This window comes from Panthera tigris, chromosome E1 (assembly GCF_018350195.1).
Source record: "Panthera tigris isolate Pti1 chromosome E1, P.tigris_Pti1_mat1.1, whole genome shotgun sequence".
NCBI classification, from domain to species: domain Eukaryota; kingdom Metazoa; phylum Chordata; class Mammalia; order Carnivora; family Felidae; genus Panthera; species Panthera tigris.
Window position 1 is genome coordinate 17,965,165 of NC_056673.1, and position 22,303 is coordinate 17,987,467.

The 22,303-nt window shown below is 45.5% G+C and overlaps 1 protein-coding gene across 4 annotated transcripts; it reads left to right on the forward strand.

The window, feature by feature from the left end:
• The first annotated feature begins 1,113 nt into the window (after nt 1-1,113).
• On the forward strand, nt 1,114-22,017 carry SPAG5 (sperm associated antigen 5). 4 transcript variants are annotated; one of them, XM_042965924.1, is made up of 24 exons: nt 1,114-1,192; nt 1,854-1,979; nt 6,786-7,873; nt 7,967-8,144; nt 12,894-12,968; nt 13,208-13,300; nt 13,392-13,526; nt 13,745-13,864; nt 13,984-14,076; nt 14,179-14,292; nt 14,666-14,759; nt 14,978-15,125; nt 15,205-15,307; nt 15,497-15,630; nt 15,830-15,968; nt 19,467-19,578; nt 19,746-19,832; nt 20,096-20,216; nt 20,326-20,437; nt 20,814-20,894; nt 21,059-21,214; nt 21,302-21,376; nt 21,508-21,588; nt 21,821-22,017. In XM_042965924.1, exons 2-24 carry the CDS (start codon nt 1,866-1,868, stop codon nt 21,890-21,892), a joined length of 3,525 nt encoding a protein of 1,174 aa, XP_042821858.1. In that variant the 5' UTR covers nt 1,114-1,192; nt 1,854-1,865; the 3' UTR covers nt 21,893-22,017. The 4 variants fall into 4 exon arrangements, with proteins under 4 accessions (XP_042821858.1, XP_042821855.1, XP_042821857.1 ...); XM_042965921.1 differs by lacking the exon at nt 1,114-1,192 and adding an exon at nt 1,461-1,612; XM_042965923.1 differs by lacking the exon at nt 1,114-1,192 and adding an exon at nt 1,461-1,612 and having other exon boundaries at nt 13,211-13,300.
• The last annotated feature ends 286 nt before the right edge of the window (nt 22,018-22,303 follow it).

Here is a 22,303-nt window from a genome sequence, read left to right on the forward strand (position 1 = left end):
TCTCTCTGCTGAGTCTTGGGAAACCCCAGGCTCAAGTTTGTGTGTGCTCTTACATTGTCCTTCTTCCAGTTTTCCATTCAAGCAACTGTTCTCGGTAGTGCCTGCACGCTGGGACTCTTATATTTCTAGAGCAGTGCTGTCCAATAGAAGTACAATATAAGCTCCCATGCGTCATTTTAAATTTGCTGGTAGCCACATTTAAAAAGGTAGAAAGAAACAGGTGAAATTCATTTTAATGCATTTTACTGAACCTAACAGACCTAAAATAGAATCTCGACGTGACATCAATATTAAAAAATATTTTATAATCTTTTTCTCAAAGTCTTCGAAACCCAGATTTTGTATTTTACACCTATAACACATCTCAATTCGGACTAGCCACATCTAAAATGTTCAGTAATCACATGTTGGCCACATGGTATCAGACAACAGGGTTCTAGAGAAGCCCATCCCCTGAGGGCCCTGCAGTTCATGACAGATTAATAGTTCCTCCTCTTTGGATGATTTCCTTTTCCAATTCATTAAGACTCTCAAGAGTGTGAATAAGGCGCAGTGACTGTTGCAAAGAACACACTTTATCATAAACTATTAATTTTGAATACCTACCGTTAGGCTGTTTCCAAAAATCAATCCCACCTTCCACAGCGAGATTTCCCACGGAAGGGACTCAGGCTGACATGAGAATATAGTACTTTATTGGTAACGCGGGTTGAAATCTCGACTCTTGCTGTTTAACTACCTGCGGGGCACTGGGCCAATTTCATTATGACTGCGTTTCTTGTCTGTAAAAGGGTGGTATTTACAGTACCTACTTCACAGGTTCCCGGGAGAATTAAAGCAGTTAATAGATAATAAAGCATTTGGAACAGTGCCAGGTACATAACAAATGTTCAATACTCGTTAGCCGCGGTTCCCGCAAACTTGTTGCAGGCCCCGAGGGAAGTCCCAAGAAAACACCAGAAACCGTGAGGAGGCTCAGTAACAGCGCGGGTGAATCCCGCCTCAGGCCACCACCGCCGCAGGGCCTAGGCGCCAAGGCCCCGAGGAAGCCTGATTCCAAAACGCGCCACTCACCTCTCCCCTCCGCACTCGCGGCCGGCTCCTTCCGGTCGAGCCTGAGGCGCCAGGTAACTAAGGGAAACCTGAGGAGAGACTTCCTGAGGCCAGGCAACCGAGACAACTTTTCTTGACGGTGTGTGGGGGGGGGGGGGGGGGGAGGGGGGGGGTCTACCGGAAGCGGGAGGGACAGGATCCTCGACTCTCCAGCTGCCAGGGGTACCCTCTCCTCAGGGTGAAGCAGCCCTCCAGCCCACGCCCGAGCTGCTTGGGGGAGGTGTCGGTCAGGGGAAAGAGGGCGGCCCGGGGCCGGTGGGGGCGGGGCCGGACCAAGCCCCGCCCCCTACCCGCCGGGCTCGAGCCCTGAGCGGACGCGTCGGGCCGACGCACCGAAGCCCCAGCAGCCAATCGGGAGGCGTGGAGCGGGTTCAAATAAAGAAGGCGGGTGAAGATGGCGTCACCTCTTGGGTCTGGGAGGTGATCGACCCCGTATTCTGTGGTGAAAATGTGGCGGGTGAAAAAAATGAACCTTAGCCTGTCGCCTTCGCCCCAGTCGGTGAGCAGGAGAGCCTCAGGGGCAGAGAGAGCTGGATCGGGGCTTCGGTGGGGGAGACGCCGGCGACGCCGAGTGTCGGGGAAAGCTGGGTGCAGCCTGGGGACCGCGATGTGTGTGGAGTCTTATTGGTCCCGCAACTTCAGCGCCATTGGGGTGGAAGTCTACTCTTCCTATTGCCCCCAGGAGCTTATTAGAGAGGGAAGACCCAGCTCAGGCTTTCTCACACTCTGTTCTTTCTCAGGGAAAACCAGTTATGAGAACTCCTCTCCGAGAACTTACCCTGCAGCCTGGTGCCCTCACCAACTCTGGAAAAGGGCCCCCCGGATGCTACTCGCCGACTTCATCACTGTGCAAGCTGGGACTGCAGGTGAGATTCGACTGGGCTCTCTGCCGAGGCCGAGGGCTCAGAGGAACAGAGGGCCAAGGCTGGAACATAATTAATAACGGTAATGAAGTCTTCTACCTTAGTGACATCCATTTACAGCTATTCAGGCCAATAGAGAGGTGCCCTAGGGTGGTTAAAGGAAATCCACTGAGAACCCGGACCTCTATTTGGCTGTTAGTTTTTCTCACCTCTTCCCCCTTAAACTTTTACCAAAGTACTGAGAAATACTATCGCTTTGATTAGTGGTTTCCCCCTAAACGTGGGCTCACTCAAGCAGAGATCAGTTGGCTGCGGTAGTGAGGCAATATTCATATCCATTCCAAGAAGTAGTCAGAACTCTTCCTGGAGTCAAGTTACCCCACTGGAAGTCAGGGTACTTGGATCATCTTCACTTAAACTAGCCCCTGGTAGAAGTGCCCTCACTGAGTTGTCCATGTGTCAAAAGTCTTGAGAGAAGTACCCATGTATAAACTGCTTTTCAGTTGCTGTAAAAACTTGCCAAAGAAGGAGATTGACCCCTCTATAAGGTTCCTTGAAGAAATTTCTTTTAGAACTTAACTGCCTGGGAAAATTGTTTTCCTGAAGAAATCACTTTTTCTTTCTTTCTGATAATGAGAACTATGTAGGTTACCATATTTTCCCTTTTGCTCTGGCTTCTAAAAAGCTCAGGGTCAAATTTGATCATCAGATGTAGCTACTATTACTCTTTGAAATACGAAAATCTGCTTTCTTTTTCTTTCTTGACTATGATTTTGTATTCATTAAGTTGATCTGTCCATCTATCTTCTTTTTTATGCAGTCTGAACTATTTTTGGAAGATGGGATATAAATAAAATAGGTTAGAGGAGGAAAGAAGAAAATGTAAAACAGAATCTTAAGCGGCCTGAATAACAGATGTATGAAGGTAGCAGCCTTTCTTGAAAACACTCTAACACCAAGAGAACTTTCTGGGATGAAAGGGGTCCCTGGGTGGCTCAGTCGGTTAAGCGTCCAACTCTTGATTTCCTCTCAGGTCATGATCTCTCAGTCGTGAGATCCAGCTCCGTGTTGGGCCCTGTGCTGAGCCTGGGGCCTGCTTGGGATTCTCTTTTGCCCGCATGTGCGCGCGCTCTCTCTCTCTCTCTCTCTCTCTGTCTTTCAAAATAAACGTACATTAAAAAAAACAAACAAAAACAAAACCTTTCTGGGACGATGGAAATGTTTGATAATCTGTGCTGTCCAATCTGGTGGCTATTAGTTATGTGGGTATTGAACACTGGTAGTTAATGTGACTGAGGAACTAAATTTTTAGTTTTATTTAATTTTAATTTACCATGTTAGATAGTACAGCTTAGACAAAAAGAAAAGTACCTAGTGGGAACTGATCTTCATAGAACTTGATAGAATGTAACCATAGCCATTTAATCACAGTAGCAGAATAGAATGGAATGGAATTTAGGTCTCCCTTCTGCTACCTCCTGATACGCTCAGCTACATAGACAAAAAGAGTTTTTCTCCCAACAAAATAACTATTTATTGCTTACAAAAAATTTTTTTAATCTTTATTTTAGAGAGAGAGAGAGAGAGAGACAGACAGACAGACAGACAGTGTGAGTAGGGGAGGGGCACAGAGAGAGGGAGACACAGAATCCGAAGCAGGCTTCCAGGCTCTGAGCTGTCAGCACAGAGCCCAATGCAGGGCTCAAACTCACCAACCGTGAGATCATGACCTGAGCTGAAGTCGAACGCCCAACCGACTGCACCACCCAGACACCCCGCTATTTTTTGCTTTTTAAATTTTTGATTATTTAGGGGGACCTGGAGGGCTCAGTGGGTTAAGTGTCTGACTCTTGATTTTGGCTCAGGTCATGATCTCACGGTTCTTGAGATCCGGCGTTCCTGTTGGGTTCTGTTACAGCTCAGAGCCTGCTTTAGATTCTCTCTCCCTCCCTCTCTCTCTCAAAATAAACAAACATTAAAAAAAAAGAGAGACAATCCTTTCTTGTTTTTTTTTTTTTTTTGGCGGGGGTGGGGGGTGGGGTGCAGTACAGGGGAGGAGAGAGCAGGGAAAGGGCAGAGAAAGGAGAGAGAGAATCCCAAGCAGGCTCTATGCTGATAACCCGAGGGCAGGGCTTGAACATCAGAACCGAACCGTGAGATCCTGACCTGAGCCGAAATAAAGAGTCAGAAGCTTAACCAACTGAGCCACCCAGGTGCCCCCTTTCTTGCATCTCTTTATGTGTTATCTGTCTGTATGTATTTATATCCACACACATCCATATATTATCATACTTTTATTTTAGAGGTAGAGTGAGCAGGGGAGAGGGGCAGAAGGAGAGAGAGAATCTTAAGCAGGTTTCCCACTCAACGCTGAGCCAACTTGGGCTTGATTTTACGAACCTGGGATCATGACCTTAGCTGAAATCAAGAGTTGAATGCTCAACCAACTGAGCTACCCAGGCGTCCCTCCTTAAGTGATATTTAAAAAGAATAAATAGGAACTTGATAAACACAGCAAAAACTGTAAGGTGCACTTTTGCATTCCTAAAAGTCTTTGGTTTGTTTAGTCTCTGGGCTATTTATTTATTTTTTTAACATTTATTTATTTTTGAGACAGACAGAGAGAGAGAGAGCATGAACAGGGGAGGGTCATAGGAAGAGGGAGACATAGAATCTGAAACAGGCTCCAGGCTCTGAGCTGTCAGCACAGAGCCCGACGCGGGGCCCAAACTCACGGACCGCGAGATCGTGACCTGAGCCGAAGTCGGACGCCCAACCGACTGAGCCACCCAGGCGTCCCTAGTCTCTGGGCTATTTAATGCAGACTGATTTATGTTTTGTATATCCTATATCTTCACTTACGTCTTTTATCACAGTAGTGCTCTAACCTTACTAATATTGCTGTCTTTCTTCTCTTTGTTGGTTTTTACCTCATATCTTTTTGACATCCCTTTTATTTTCTACTTTTCCTTTAAAACACTTTGAAAGAAAAACTTCAAAATTGAAATAAAATATATGAAAGTACATAAAACATACAACTTAACAAATTTGTATAAAGTACCCATCATAGTAACCAACACCCAGTCAGTATTTAAGACATTGCCAGCATATCGGAAGCCCATTTTAGCTCAACCTTATTTTTTAAAGCTTCATCCACTGCTGTAAATGAGATTTCATGTAAGTCTGATTTTTTTTTTTTTTTTTTTTTTTTAAATAATGGGTCTTTATATCAAGCTTCTAAAATGGTTTTTATCTTCTGGGGCTCCTGAGTGGCTCAGTCGGTTAAATGTCTGACTTTGACTCAGGTCATGATCTCGCAGTTTGTGGGTTTGAGCCCCACTTTGGGCTCTCTGCTGTCACCGTGGAGCCTACTTCGGATCCTCTGTCCCCTCCCCCCCCCCCCCCCCCACTCATTCTCTTTCTCCTTCTTTCTCTCTCCCTTTCTCTCAAAAATAAATAGACATTAAAAATATTAAAATAGTTTTATCTTCCTTATGGTTCAGAAATTTTATTTTTTCTTATCAGTCTTGCTTGGAACTTGGTGAGCCATTTCAATATGCAAACTCTGGTCTTTACCTCAGAGAAATTTTCTTCTAATATTTGTTAATTAGTGCCTCCTATAAGTGTTCTCTTTTTTTCATGGAACTTCTTTTCCTCGTGTGTTAGGTTTAGTGGGTTTATCTTCCAGTTCTTTTAGCTTTTCCCTAAGATATACATTTCTTTGCATTTTTGTCTTTGCTTTAAAATACTCTTTCACTTGGGCATCTGGGTGGGCTCAGGCAGTTAAAGCCTACTCTTGGTTTCCGCTCAGGTCATGATCTTGTGGTTCGTGGATTCCAGCCCACATCAGGCTCTGTGCTGGCAGTGTGGAGCCTGTTTTGGACTCTCTGTCTCCCTCCCTCTCTGCTGCTCCCCTGCTTATGTATGGTCTCTCTCAAAATAGATAAATAAACTTTTAAAAATGATAAAAATAAAAAAGATATTTTTCCACTTGATTACCCAGGCCAGTAATTCGAGCCTCAACTCTGACCATCCTCTTTCAGTTCATTTAATGAGTTTTTTTTGCTTAAAAGTTCATTTTTGTTGTTGTTTAAAAGTAATTTTTATTATTTTCAGAAGGTCTTGGGGCATGTGAGTGGCTTAGTCGGTTAAGTGTCCGACTTTAGCTCAGGTCATCATCTCGTGTTTCGTGAGTTTGAGCCCTGCATTGGGCTCTGTGCTGACAGCTCAGAGCCTGGAGCCTGCCTTGGATTCTGTGTCTCCCTCTCTCTCTGCCCCTCCCCTGCTCATGCTCTGTCTCTCTCTCAAAAATAAACATAAAAAAAAACCACATCTTTGTGTATGTGTGCTATATTTGAATTGTCTTACCTTGTCGTCTGTTTCTTCCATCAGCTGTTTATTTTATTTTTTTGATTTTTTTTAATGTTTTTTATTTATTTTTGAGACAGAGAGAGACAGCATGAACGGGGGAGGGGCAGAGAGAGAGGGAGACAGAATCGGAAGCAGGCTCCAGGCTCGGAGCCAGCAGCCCAGAGCCCGACGCGGGGCTCGAACTCACGGACCGCGAGATCATGACCTGAGCTGAAGTGGGACGCTTAACCAACTGAGCCACCCAGGCGCCCCTCTTTAGTTAGGGTTTGGTTTAGGTTTAGGTTAGGGTTTCTTTAGTGAGCAGCCAGGCTTAGCCAATTTTTACCTAAGCAGAGGTAATGAAAACTCTTTGTGTTCAGACAGTATCCTATACCCGTAATTATATGTTGGGAACTAGAAATGACTGCCTTGGCCAACTACTTTTGTTTCTTTTGGCAGGAAGGCAACAATAATGCATCACCAGTGGATTTTGTCAATGCCAAGAGGACAGATTCCCCTTCAGAACAGTTCAGCCATCCCTCAAAGTGGCTAGAAGCTTGTCAGCATGAATCAGATGAGCGGCTTGTAGATCTGAATCCCCAAACCAACTCTACTCCCAAAACATCTGAGGAAGCAGTAGGCCCACTGGACAACAATGTGGTTAAAACCATGGTCCTCGTATCCTCTCCAGTGGGGCAACAGCAAGATACCCTTGAGGCTCATTTAGATTCCATGACAGAGACAAACAGCTTCTCTCCAGATGAGTCTTTGAGGCCAGGAGATCTGCTAAGAGAGGGGGTGGCGGCCTGCATAGAAGACAGCTTTTCAGAAGTTGTTCCTGCTACGTCTGAGAAATGTACATTTCAGCGTCCTCCATCCCATGTCTTGGAGTGTCTGCCAAATCCCTGTTCTGGGCAACAGCCACACTGCTCCAAAGAAAGCCTCAGGGATGATAGGACTGAGGCTGTGCCTGAGGACTTAGTCCCTTCCGAAAGTAATACCTTCTTGCCTTCCTCCATGCTCTGGCTCTCCCCTTCAACTGCCTTAGCAGCAGATTTCCCTGGCACTCATGTGGAACCAGGGGAGGAAGTTGTAGAGCACAGAGCTGTAGAGGAAAGAGAACTGAGCTTTCCCACACTCCCTGAGGAGGCTGAATTAGGAGAACAAGCACTTGTCTCAAGTATGGAAGATATTCCATCCACATCCCTGACCCCAAATCCAGGAGAAATGGAATCCCAGGCTGTTCCAAGCCCAGCAGTAAAAGATGCTGGTAGGATTCTTGTCTCTGATACAGGGCCGTGGATGTCCCCACTGGCTTGGCTGGAAAAAGGTGTGAATACCTCGGTCATGCTGGAAAATCTCCGCCAGAGCTTATCCCTCCCCTCTGTGCTTCGGGACGCAGCCATTGGCACTACCCCTTACCCTACTTGCTCGGTGGGGACTTGGTTTACTCCCCCGGCAGCGCAGGAAAAAAGTACAAACACCTCCCAGACAGGCCCAGTGGACATCAAGGATGATACTTCTGAGACAGAGCACGTCCTATGGGGGTAAGTGTCCCTGTAACTTTGTGCCTCCTGGGTTCCATTAATCTGGACCTGCCACTCCCATCCCTTTCTTCTCCTCATGTTCTTTTGCTGTAGCAGCCATCCTCCAGATCTGACTGCCTTATCTCGACATGACCTGGAAGATAACCTGCTGAACTCTCTTGTCATTCTGGAGGTTCTCTCCCGCCAGCTGCGGGACTGGAAGAGGCAGCTGACTGTCCCTCACTCAGAAGTTCAGGACAGTAGCACACAGACTGACACCTCTCCCAGTGGGGTAAGAAAGCTCTTCCCAGTGGGCCCTTTTCCTTAGAATATGTATGCTGAGGATCTGGAAAATCCCTTAAAGCTGTGGGTACTCACTTTACTCCTGGGATACATCAAGACTTTCCGAGGGAATATATGCAAGGAAAATTTTAAAGGAATCAGTTTCTAGGATTCCTAGAATTTTAAAGGAATCAGATCAGGTCTTCATCTTCCACATGTACTTTTGACCAATTTTTTTTCTTTCCTACTTCCCCATTCTCAACTGCCCTTGCCCCCTTTACTGAAGAACAGCATATTTACTACCTATCCTGAATCTTACATTGTCAAGGAATAGCAATCAAAGGACAATAGAAAATGTTTGTGTACATGCTGAGAAAGCAAATGACTGCAATGGTTGTGTAACACCATTTTTGCATGCTTTCAGCAAAATTGAAGGAAGACTTTAATTATATTTGTGGATCATTAAAAATTTTTGATGAAAGTTTACTATGAGATTTTTGGCATGGATCTCCAAAGGAGCTCGTAGATTGGGTGACACGCCCTCCTCTCTTTCTCCATTCCTCCCTCCATTCCTCCCTCCATTCCTCCCATTATTTATGTGAAGAAGATTCTGAGTGCTTATATCTATAAGGAAAGAAATAGGTATAGAATTGTCACTGAGCCATGTTTTATTGTAGGAATTACAGTAATCCACAGACACATGAACTAATATGGGGAAGGAAGCTATATCCATTTCATTAACAGACGATTCCCAATAAAATTTTTACTGAGTAAAATGGACTTCTGCTGTTGCAGCGATATTGACGAATAACAGACTTTAAGTATGTTACAGACTTACGATATATTACATTAGGATAAAAGTCTGAGAGGAGTAAACATGCAATTTTAAGGAGAAGGGCTGATAAAAAATGTCTGACTGTTTAAGAAGAGTTTGTGCCTGGGTGCCTGGGTGGCCTAATCGTTAAGCATCTGACTTCGGCTCAGGTCATGATCTCACGGTCGGTGAGTTTGAGTCCCTCATCGGGTGAGCTCGTGCCTGCTTCAGGTGAGCATGAGCCCTGCATCCGGTGATCACCAACCCCACTTTGGGTGAACACAAGCCCTGCTTCGGGTAAACAAAAACAAAACATGAGCCCTGTTTCAAGTGAACCCTGCTACTCTCTCTCTCTCTCTTTCTCTGGGTGCTCACTTGCACCCTCTCTCTCTCTCAAAAAAAAAAAAAAGAAGAAGAGTGTGCATTTTTTTTCAAAAAATTTTTTAAGTGTATTTATTTATTTTGAGAGAGAGAGAGAACGCATATGGGAGGAGCAGAGAGAGAGAGAGAGAGAGAGAGAGAGAGAGAGAGAGCAAGAGCATCCCAAGCAGGCTGCACACTGTCAGCACCGCGTCCGATGCAGGGCTCTAACTCATGAACCGCAACATCATGACTTGAGCTGAGATCAAGTGTCAGATGCTCAATTGACTGAGCCACCCAGGCACCTGGTTGGTGCATTTTTTTAATGGCATCAAATAGGCTTTAAATCGTTATGCTAGATGTAGTATACCACTGGATATATTTAAGAGTGATCTAACAGTTTTATTTCAAATTATCGGTGTTTATAATATGGTTGAAATTATAGCCTTTGTAACAATTTAAACTTAAGCGTACTCAGTCTTTCAAAATTATTCTGAGAGATCTGAGAGAAAAATAGTTTAAAGACTACTGTTCTAGAGGATTCTGGTTGTGACAGCACAGACTGAGGAAGGAAGGGAATGGTGTCCAGGGAAGGAATGGAGAGCCTCAGTACTGGGGCCTTTGGGGTAACGGGTGGCTGCTGCTAAGAAGAGATGGTCTCCAGACACCCAAAGACCTTGGGTTGAAAATATCCTCAAAATAAGACTTTACCTTTTGCCAGAATCCTGACCTTGTTCCCCATCCCTGAGTCGGCCTTGTACCCTCTTTCCCTGAAGCTTGCCAAATCCCTTTGGAGGCAACTGAAGCACAGCCAAAGAGGGGAAGTGACAGCACCTTCAGCCATTCCCCATCACAATGCCCTGTCCTTGCCGCTTGGGTGCCCCCTTCACGCTAATCTCATCACTTGCCTGACTGCCCACCTCTGAGCACTAGTTGTACTCATAGAATACTCCGTGCCCCACTGCACAATGCAGGAGGGAATGATGACCGCCTCGCTGGGGAAGGGAGTGGTGAACTCCTCAGGATTATCTCCTTAAATCCAGACTTCTGTAACATCGTGACTCAGCACTGCTGCTCCGGCAGTGGGTTTTGTCTCAGACGATGGCTGCCTTTCAGCAGTAATGATGGCTCCCTGCTTTTCTCAGAACTTGAAAGTCCTCTGCATAGCATACTAATTTTTATCTGTGCCAACACAGTGAATAGACAGAGAATGAGAAAATAAAAATGACTAATAAATATTTGAGAAAGTTACTGGTAATCAGAGAATTGCAAATTGAAACAATGAGATGCTATTTTTGTCTAACAAAATAGTAAATAATAAAATAGATAATGCTGGCTAGTATTGTCCTGTTGTCAGTAGGATATATAAATTGGTTCAACCTTTTTTGAAAGTAAGACCCTTAAAGCATTTCAAACTGTTTGACTCAGTAGTTCTTCCTCAGATATATCCTTTTTTATTTTTTTAAAGTAATATTGTTCTTAAAAAAATTTTTTTTAATGTTTATTTATTTTTGACAGAGAGAGAGACAGAGCATGAGCAGGGGAGGGGCAGAGACAGAGGGAGACAGAATCTGAAGCAGGTTCCAAGCTCTGCGCTGTCAGCACAGAGCCCGATGTGGGGCCCGAACCCACAGATCGCGAGATCATGATCTGAGGTGAAGTCGGACACTCAACCAACTGAGCTACCTAGGCGCCCCAATATTATTCTTTAAAAAAAATTTTTTTTAATGTTTATTTTTGAGATAGAGAAAGAATTAGTGGGGGAGGGGCAGAGAGTGAGGGAGACAGAGGATCTGAAGCAGGCTTCAAGCTGACAGCAGAGAGCCCAATGTGGGGTTCGAACTCCCAAACCATGAGATGACCTGAGCTGAAGTCGGACACTTAACCGACTAAGCCACCCAGGTGCCCCCCCTTTTTTTTTCAATTTTTAAAAAATGTTTATTTTTGAGAGAGAAAAAACGCAAGAGTGAGCGGGGGAGAGGCAGAGAGAGAGAGAGAGAGAGAGAGAGACAGAATCTGAAGCAGACTCCAGGCTCTGAGCTGTCAGCACAGAGCCCAACACAGGGCTCGAACTCATGAACTGCCTCCCTCCCCCTGCAGTCATGGTTTTTAAAGAAAGGAAATCAGAGTTCAGATAATCTCTGAGAAGTTTCAATGTGAGGTAAAATACCAGCAGAAGTTAAAAATGGGTGGTACTCTACTTTGATAGGTCCCCCTAAGCAGATGTCCCAGTTTCAGGCTATTCCAGTGAGGACAGTAAATAGAAATTCAGGGCTAAATAGGGGCGCTTGGGTGGCTCAGTCAGTTGAGCATCCGATTTTGGCTCAGGTCATGATCTCACAGTTCATGGGTTTGAGCCCTGCATCGAGTTCTGTGCTGACAGTTCAGAGCCTGGAGCCTGCTTCAGGTTCTGTGTCTCCCTCTCTCTCTGCCCTTCCCCCACTCATGCTCTGTCTCTCTCTGTCTCAAAAATAAATAAACATTAAAAAAATTTTTTTTAGGGGCGCCTGGGTGGCTCAGTAGGTTGAGTGTCCGACTTCAGCTCAGGTCATGATCTCATGCTCCGTGAATTCGAGCCCCGCGTCGGGCTCTGTGCTGACAGCTCAGAGCCTGGAGCCCGCTTCAGATGCTGTGTCTCCCCCTCTCTCTGCCCCTCCCCTGCTCATGCTCTGTCTCTCTCTGTCTCAAAAATAAAAAAATAAAATTTAAAAAAAATTTTTTTTAAAGAAATTCAGGGCTAAATAACATTAGTATAATAAAATTTAATAATAAAAGCAGGACCACACATTCATTTTTATGTTATAATCTCAATTGTAGTTTTCTTAAGCATTACTGTCATTTATCATACCTAAAACACCATCAATATTAAGATATATACCAATTTCAGTGGCATTGTGTAAAAAGATAATCATCTTAAAATTCATTGAATATGGTAGTTTCTTTCTAAATCAGTCTGCAACTTTTTTTCTCTCTGACACCTGAGGGAAGTAATATATTCCACTTATAGCAAATCCCTATAGTAAGGAAATCTCTGGAGTTATGTGGAAACCTTTTGGGGGGTGGCTGCTATACTGTTGGTAAGATTCATTGCTCCAGGGGCGCCTGCCTGGATGCACAGTTAAGTGTGCGACTCTTGATCTCGGCTCAGATCATGATCTCATGGTTCCTGAGTTCGAGCCCTGCATTGGGCTATGTGCTGATGACGTGGAGCCTGCTTGGGATTCTGTCTCTCCTTCTCTCTGCCCTTTCTCCTCTTGTGTTCTCTCTCTCTCAAAATATAATCATTGCTCCAGGTGGTAAAACTAATGGTTTCTTTTTCCACTTTATTCACTCTATATTTCCAAAATTTTACAATAAATGCATGTCATCCTTATAGTTAGAAAAAAAAATAAGGTTATTTTGAAAAGGAATTTTTATGTGCCTCGATTTTTTTTTTTTTTTTTTAAACTTGGCCTCATTGAGCTGTGAGCCTTGCTCTTGCTTTTAATAGGAGAGGCTCCTGTGTCTCAGTGGGTGGGAGGGGGAATGTGGTGCTGGCTGTGTATGATGCCTATGCAAAAGGCACAACTTTGTTTCTCTGACTAGATAAGTAAGAAACCTCAGCATCTTCAGGAGAGTCAAGAGATTGGACAGGCTCTGCAGCAGGCCAGGAATGCCATGGTAAGTTTTGATTATACCATCACTGGGTCTCCTGTGAACATCAAGCATGGAAAACCCTGGGTGGTTAGCAAATGGTGATACTCAGCTATGGTAGTAAAGGGAGGTTTCCAAACCTTTGTTAAGCACATCTCCCTCCTGGGAGCTTGAAATTGGGGTCAGTGGTTTTCCTCCCCAGTGTCCCTGTTACTTCCTACTTAGTGACTTTATTTGATCTAGCCTAACCACCTTTCCCTCTACAGCAGTCATGGGTGCTGGTTTCCAAAGAGCTGATATCCTTGCTTCATCTGTCTCTGTTGCACTTAGAGGAAGATAAAACTACCGTGAGTCAGGAGGTAAGCAGCATGAATGTGAACGCAGAGGCCTCTGGTGAGACTGAAAGCCAAAAAAAGGAACTAGACACCATGTCTGAGTCTTGTCTTGTAGTCTCGGCGTGCAGAAACCTTGGTCTCCTGCTGTTTTGATGTGTTGAAGAAATTGAAGGCAAGGCTCCAGAGCCTCAAAGCAGAAAAGGAGGAGGCGAAACACAAAGAGGAAATGGCCGTCAGAGGCAAGGATGCGGTAAGGTGTCAGGCTTTTGTTCTTGGATGTGGGAGGTGTCTTCCCCAGGGTTCCTGCAGGAACGTAAATTTCGCTTGCGACACAGGTGGGTGGCCTAAGAACTGCCAGCTCTGAGGAGTAATGAACTAAACTAAACTAAATAATGGTGGAGAGTTATGGCTTTTTGTGCTTTTTCACTCCTCTGTCCACCATGTCCTCGCAACCTCTCCCCTTAATAGGCAGAGACTGTGCTAGAGGCTTTCTGTGCACGTGCCAGCCAGCGCATCAGCCAGCTGGAACAGGACATGGCTTCCTTGGGGGAATTCAGAGGCCTTTTGAAGGACACCCAGACCCAGCTGGTAATTTGAAGCCATTTTCTTTCCTGGGGTCCATACTGACATACTGGGAGGATGGCCATATTTCCCCACTTTGTTCTTTCCAGAGGAAAGGATCTCCATAGTCAATCCTTCTTGTGTAGGTAGGGCTTCATACTGAGCAAGAAGAGTTGGGTCAGCAGACAGCGAGTCTTACATCAAACTTACAACAGGACTGGATATCCATGCAGTTGGATGTGAGTATTTGGGGCCATCATATCACTCCTTTATGCACAGTCAGCCCTGTTGGGAGCCTTGCCTCAAACGTGCTTCCCTGACCTGCTTGCTTCCCCCGGTAGTATAAAACATGGACAGCTTTGCTGAGCCGGTCTCGAAAACTCACAGAGAAACTCACAGCCAAGAGCCGGCAGACCCTGCAGGAACGTGATGCTGCAGTTGAGGAAAAACAGCAGGTACAAACCATGAGTGGGGGACTACTTAGGCCTAAGGCCTAGTTTCCTCCTTCTCTTCAGAAGGACTTTCTAATGAGTGGTATCGTTAGCCTCTTACACTGGACCTGTCTTTTTTTTCACTCTGGGTTTGGAAACCAGCCAGGTCCCTTCACTATAGATGGCCTTGGGCCCAGTTGTTTCCTTTGCTCTTTAGCACCTTCTTTAGCAACTTTTCTCCTCTTTCTACTTTTTCCTGAGGACCAACCTGTTTCTGCAGTGTTGCTGCCCAGGAACAAGGTGCTTTGCTGTCCTGTCCAGAAAGAGAAGCTGGGCTGAGTCCTAGGATTCCTGATTCAGGAAAACCTGTGGGAGAAAAACGATCTTTTCTTCCTAGGTTTCCAGGGAGCTGGAACAAGTCTCTACCCATTTAGAGGAGTGCAAAGGCCAAATAGAACAACTGGAATTGGAAAACAGTCGCCTAGCAACAGGTAGGGGTGTGTGTGTGTGTGTGTGTGTGTGTGTGTGTGTGTGTGTCTGTGTCTGTGTGTGTCTGCACGCGCACATGTGAAAGCAGTTGTGCCCTGCTAAAGCTTGGGGTGTGACAGTAGAGCCAGGGGGTGCTCTAGAGCACTTGTTTTGGAGCAGAAGTATGGGGAGATTTTGGCCTAATGACTACATAGTGTCAATTAGGATACTTTTGGTTTAGATCTCCGGGCTCAGCTGCAGATTCTGGCCAGTGTGGAGAGTCAGCTAAAAGAGCTACAGAGTCAGCATGCCCATTGTACCCAGGACCTGGCCGTGAAGGATGAGTTGGTCTGCAAGCTTACCCAGAGCAATGAGGAGCAGGCTACTCAGTGAGTTCTGATCAGGCTATTGTGGCAGTAGGCGCCCAGGATATAGGACTGAAGGGGTCTAATATAAGGTCTCTGGCAGATGGCAAAAGGAAGAGGTGGCACTAAAACACATGCAGGCAGAGCTGCAGCAACAACAAGCTGTCCTGACCAAGGAGGTGCAGGACCTGAAGGAGACGCTGGAGGTAAGAAATGTGGCTTAGGGCAGGGGAACTGGTAGGAGTGTGACTTTCACCTAATGGTATTGAGGTGAGGTTTGAGACCGTGGACCGGAAAAAGCCTCTGTTCCCAGGGCTCTAAAATTTCCCACTTAGTCTCATTTTCTCCCCTCCCTCTCTTGCTCCTTGCCTGCCTTCCTTTTCCTGTGTCCCCAGTTTGCAGACCAAGAGAATCAGGTTGCTCACCTAGAGCTGGGCCAGGTCGAGTGTCAGTTGAAAACCACACTGGAAGTGCTCCGGGAGCGCAGCCTGCAGTGTGAGGGCCTCAAGGACACTGTAGAGAACCTGAAGTAAGATTTCTACCTTTTGGTGCTTCCCCTGCTAAGTGTTTATGTTTCCCGGGAACGTTTCTGGAAGCTAAAGTCTCTAAGAAGGAAGAGAGTGTCTTGTTTCCCTTTTTGAATGCAGCTCTGTATGGGGATTTGGGAGAGGTGTTCGGAGAAGGTTGCTTGGTCTTTGGCTGTTTTCTCTGTTCCTTCCTTATTTTAGGGCTAAACTGGCTAGTACCATAGCAGAGAACCAGGAACAAGACCTGGAGAAGACACGTCAGTATTCCCAAGAGCTAGGGGTGCTGACTGAGCGACTCCAGAGACTGACTCTCTTCCTACAGGCAAAACTAAAGGAGAAGGTAGGATCCAGGGGTTCCTTCTGTTCCCTTCCAATGATATCTTCAAACAAAGACAGTTTTATTTCTTCCTTCCCAATCTGTATATCTTTTATTTCCTTTTCTTGTCTTACTGCGTTAGCTAGAACTTCCACTATGATGTCGAAAAAGAGGGGTAGAAGGGGACATCTCTGCTTTGTACCTGATCTTAGAGGGAAAGCTTGGAGTTTCTCTTCATCAAGTATGATGTTAGCTATAGGCTTTTGTTTAATTAAAAAAAATTTTTTTTACATTTATTTTTGAGAGACAGAGCACAAGTGGGGGAGGGGCAGAGAGAGAATGAGACACAGAATCCGAAGCAGGCTCCAGCACAGAGCCCGATGTGGGGCTCAAACTCACAAATTGTGAGATCGTGACCTGAGCGAAAGTCAGATGATGCTTAACCGACCGAGCCACCCAGGCGCCCCTAGCTATAGGCTTTTGTAGATATTCTTTATCAGGTTGAGGACGTTCCCCTCTATTCCTAGTTTACTGAGAGTTTTTCCAGTTGTATCTTTATTATATAGAATGGTCTTTCTAAAATGCTACTCTTGTTTCGTCTCTGACCTTCACTGACTTTCAGTTGCCTACAAGACTTCTTCATCCTGTCACTTAAACTTTTCTTCATCTGTCTCCTGCCTCTCTGTTATGAACTCTTTACTCCAACTAGACTGCCTGTATACTACACACAGGTCCCATTTCTATTCACACCCAGGCTTGGGCTGTTACCACGTCCATTTTCCTCTGTCTTCAAACTGGAAATACCTTTTCCTTTCCTTATTTTCCTATTTCACCTTCTTTGAAATGTTCCACAATCACATGGACTCAGTAATCTCCTATTGTATTCGTCATGAACTTGCTCTCCCTTTTGCACTTGCCTTAGTTTCCCTTGGATATCTGGTCTCTTCAACTAGACTATATTTAAAGAAAGCAGAAATTTAGCCTTGCTTCTTTGACTTTCCCACAGTGCACACTAAACAATAAACTGTTGATATCTTTCCGAATAGAGACCTAGGGGCTCCTGGGGGGCTCAGTTGGTTAAGTGGCCAACTCTTGGTTTTGGCTCAGGTCATGATCTCAGGGTTCATGGGATCAAGCCCCGCATTGGGCTCTGAGCTGACAGCATGGAGCCTGCTTGGGATTCTCTTTCATTCTCTCTCTGCCCTTCCCCTGCTTCTCTCTCTCTCTCTCTCTTTCAAAATAAATAAATAAAGTTTAAAAAAAAAAGAATAGAGAGTTAATTAGCTTATTCAATAGTAAAAGATATACCCACGGTCCTAAAACCTGGAAGTGCTTATGATTTGACCCCAGTGTGTGCTGAGCACAGGAAATGCAAAGAATCCACAGTCTTACGGGGAAGACAGATAGGTGTAAACTTGACATCTTGACTTGTGATCATGATAGATGTCTGCATGGATGACCACTGTGGGAGTACAGAAAAAACATCAGTTCTACCTTTGACAGTTAATATGTCTTCTCAAAGCAGGTAACAATTGGGCAGTCTTCAGGTTTGGAAGTTTGAAGGCCAAGGTGGGTGGGGGATTATGTAGGAAGACCTACCAGGTAGAGGGGAACAGTCTGTTAAAGTCAGAGAGATACTGTGTGTACTTTTTTTGTAGTATCTACCTTGTAACATGACCTGGGTGAGGTGCTGGGACTACAAGTGAACAAGGCAGGGCCCTGCTCATATGGAATTTGGCAAGTTTGGGGACTGGGAAGTAGTTCTTCATAAATAGAGTATAAGAGCTACATGGGGCAAGAATGACAAGGAGGGGCACCTGGGTGGCTCAGTCGGTTCAGTGTCCGACTCTTGATTTGGCTCAGGTCATGATCTCACAGTTCATGGGATCGAGCCCCGCATGCTCTCTCAAAATAAACTTAAAAAAAAAAAAAAAAAAAAAAAAAAAAAAAAAAAAAAAAAAGAATGACTTGGAGACAAGGCTAGGATAGTAGGCCAGAGGCCTGAAGGCTTGAACTAATGGCAATTATAAAAGGTAGAGGAGAGGATGGACTGGATGAATTCAATACCTATTAGGGAAATAGAAATAATAGACCAATTTGGTGTAGGAGTAAGTTGCAAGAGTGAATGATTATCTCTAGATTGCTGGAAAGATGATGATACTTTCTAGAACTGAGGGTGGCAAACTTTTCCTCTAAAGTACAATATAATCTTTTTGGCTTTGTGAGCCATGTTGTCTCTGTCTTAACTACTCAACTCTGCCTTTGTAGCTCAAGAGCAGCCATAGACAGTATGTATATAAATGGGATGGTTGTATTTCAATAAAACTTTATTTACCAAAACGGGTGGCAGGCCAGATTTGAACTGCAGGCTTAATTTGCTGCCACCTCCAGCCCCCCCTCTCAGATCGTAAATACAGGAGGAGGACCAATTTTTGGTGGGATGGGACAGGGAAAATGGTGAGCTCAGCTTTATACATCTGAATGTCAGATTAACTATGGAGCATTCTGGTAGACTTTCACAGGGATTTGAGCCTTTGGGTCTGGAGATTGGGAAAATAATACAGTTGAGAGAGACAGATTGGAAGGTTATCCACATAGAAGTGGAGGTTGTGGAGTTCCCAAGGTGAGGCCACATGAGGAATGGATTAGAGTAGAAAGAAGGCCAAGGATGAACCAAAAGGACTCCCAAGAGTTTAAGGAAGGACCTATGGGTAGGTGAAATAGGAAGGTATGAGGCCTACCTGTGAAGGAGAGAGAGTCCTGTCCCAGAAGCTGAGGAAAACGTTTCTAAAGGAAGAACATGGTCATCGATTATCACATAGGTCAGGTAAAACAGCTGAAAAGTGTCCATTGCACTTGAAAGTAAGGATGCTGTTGGTGAACCAAACAAGAATTTTGGTAGAATGGTGGGGCAGAAAAGGCTGAGTGTAGTGGGCTAAGGAGTCAGTAGATAGTGGCAATTTTAGGCAGGGAATGTAGGGTTTTTTGGGGTTTAAAAAAATTTTTTTTCAATGTTTATTTATTTTTGAGAGAGAGAGAGACAGACAGAGACAGAGCATGAGCGGGGGAGGGGCAGAGAGAGAGAGGGAGACACAGAATCTGAAGCAGGCTCCAGGCTCTGAGCTGTCATCACAGAGCCTGACATGGGGCTCAAACCCATGAACCGTGAGATCATGACCTGAGCTGAAGTCAGACGCTTAACTGACTGAGCCACCCAGGTGCCCCAGGAAATGCAGGGGTTTTTTTTATTTTGTTTGTTTTTCTTTTTCTTTTTTCTTAATAGAAGGGAAAGAGAAAGGGCAATTTTAAGATGGGATATAAGGTAAGAAGAAGGTTTCTGTTTTTAGTTGTTATTGTTTTAGTGAGAGAAGTTGTTCAGGGAAAGTTGCTGAGGAGTTGAAGATAGAGAAAAAAAGGAGGAGATAGAATAACATTCCAAAGGAGACGGCTGGTGAGTACCTGGAAGTTTAGGAAATCATGAACCCCGAAGAGCAGGTGATAATTTTTCTCCTTTATCTTTAGGCTGAAGCAGAGACCCTCCCAGTAAGCACAGCCTGTGCTCCTACCCAGGAATACCCTCCACCTGCTGACAGTGCCTTCTTGGGAAACATCTTGACAGCAGTGGCAGATGAAGGTTAAAGGCCCTGGAATTTAAGGGTGGGAAAGTTGTGACCTTGCCCCTGATATCTTCAGCTGTTGAAGATACCCACCAACAGACTTCTGTCTCCCTGGCTTCTATTATGGCAGACCCTTGACTGGGTCACCAGAGGAGCCTTCTACCTTGGTTGGTTTTTGTTTTAGAGCCAGAAGCAGCTCCTGTGCCCGTGCTTGGAAGTGACAAGAGTGCTTTCACCAGAGTAGCTTCAATGGTTTCCCTTCAGCCTACAGGTTAGGATGGGCTCCAGGGATCCTGCCTCATTTCTAGATCTGGTACTAATGATAAAGACTAAAGCAGTGAGAGGTGCTTTGCTCTAAAAACCTCAATTTTACATGGGCTCATTTTGTTTCTGCCTTTTGGGATCTGCAGTGTTCCGGACATTCAAATCCTATGGGTGGGGAACATGGATAAGAGTTGTGGCAATGATGGCTACACACACTTCTTCCTTCCAGAGCCAAAGGGCTCTATCTCCAGCTAGGACTTGCTCTTTCAGAGACCCCAGGCATGGAGAAGAGCCTGGCAAAAATGGGTACAATGACTCTGGAGCTGCAAAGCCTGTGTTCTCTGCTGCAAGAGTCTAAAGAAGAAGCCATCAGGACTCTGCAGCGAAGGATGTGAGTGGAGGGTAGTCTTGATTAGAGAGGACAGGTCAAGTGAGATAGGTCAAGGGCCCAGCCAGTGCCTGAGAAGACAGAAATAATGCTGAATTCTTCCCTCCCCTAGTTGTGATCTGCAGGCTAGGCTACAGGCCCAGGAAGAACAACATCAGGAAGCCCAGAAGGCAAAGGAAACAGATATAGAGAAGCTGAACCAGGCTCTGTGTTTGCGCTACAAGGTGAAGGAGGGGCCTGAAAGTGGGGCGATCAAGAACTGGGGCAGCTCTACTGGCCCACTGGGAGCCATGGTCTCTCTAGGAATCTGGGTGGTGGGGATTTTCCAACCATTGCCCTAGTTTTGCCCTTCCTGGGGTCAGACATTTCACATGTTTGGGAATTAGCTATGGGCTGACCCATCTGCCAGGCTGACCTAGAAGTCAGGAACTCTGGCGGAACTCTCTCAACACTGAAATGTGCCTGTTTAACATAGCCCTGGAGGAAGAACTGGGGTGTTATCAATTGGTATTACTGGAGTTAAACATGGGTCCTATCTCCTGGCAAGGGCTGCAAAGAAGCCAGCTCTTCCAGTACTTCTTACCTCCCTTTCCCTCACAGAATGAAAAGGAGCTCCAGGAAGTGATAAAACAGCAGAACGAGAAGATCCTAGAGCAGATAGACAAGAGTGGCGAGCTCATAGTACGTTCAGGATGATGCCTGGCCATCTGCCTTCTGTGTCATTGATAGCTAGAATCTCAAATATGGGAACTGGATCCCCTGGTCTACCCTTGTCCACTACATGGGATAAAAAGGATAGAGAGGCCCTTTGAGGGCACTGGGTACCTCTCCATTCTCATCCCCAGAGCCTTAGAGAGGAGGTCACCCAGCTCACCCGCTCACTTCGGCGTGCGGAGACAGAGACTAAGGTGCTACAAGAGACCCTAGCAGGTCAGCTGAATCCTGACTGTCAGCCTATGGCCACTAACTGGATCCAGGAGAAAGTGTGGCTCTCCCAAGAGGTGAGAGGTGACTCGGAGTTAACAAAGGAGCTGGGCACCTGGAGGGAACCCTAGGCTGTGCCTCTGCTGATCTGGACATATCTACAGGTGGACAAGCTAAGGGTGATGTTCCTGGAGATGAAAAATGAGAAGGCAAAACTCATGGTCAAGTTCCAGAGCCATGTAAGAATTCCCTTGTCATTCCAGGGCCATTTCCCACTACTACTAGCAAGTGGTCTGCCATATTTTCCTTGCCCCACAAGCTATGCTGTTCTTCTGAGTATAGGACTTAATGCAACCTACTTGCTTTCTAGAGAAACATCCTGGAGGAGAATCTTCGGCGTTCTGACAAGGAATTAAAGAAACTAGATGACATCGTTCAGCATATTTATGAGGTAAAGGAGGGAAGGAGTTGATGCAGCTAAGTCTCCTGGCACGGGGCTTGGCCCCAGGAAGTGCTGATGAGCATTGCTCTGGTTTTCAGCCGGTGCTGAGCACTGGGCCTGACTCATTGTTGCAGGCTTCCCTGTGGCTTCTGCTTTCTCCCCTCTGACTCAGTTGGTGCTCCCTGGGGCTGAAAGCCTTGGACTTGTGACCTTGAGCTGCCTTTTCTGTTTCTTTTTGCAGACTCTGCTATCCATCCCAGAGGTTGTGAGGGGTTGCAAGGAACTACAGGGATTGCTGGAATTTCTGAGCTAAGAAACTGAAAGCTCGAATCCGTTTCACCCCTTTTTACCTACTATACTCCCTTACCCCAACATCAGGACCAACCGGCATAGAGCTAGCTATGTTTAATGCTATTTAAATAAAGTATATTTAATGTATTTCTTCAGGTTAACTGAATCTTATTTTTTGGGCATGGGAGGTGGATGAGGTCAAAGAAGCTTGTTGGCCTACTTTCCCTAGGCACCCTTCACACAACCCTCTGGCTGCATCCAGAGCCAAAGTTGGCTGCCCCTCCTCCCTTCTCTTGCTTCCTCAATATTCTAGGCACTGGACTGCTTGTTCCCTGGCTCTTAGCCTGGGGGCGGGACAGAAGAGGATTCATTCTCCTACCTTCTCCATCCCCCTCTAGGCTAGGTCTTGGTAAATAAGGGCACGAGAACAGAG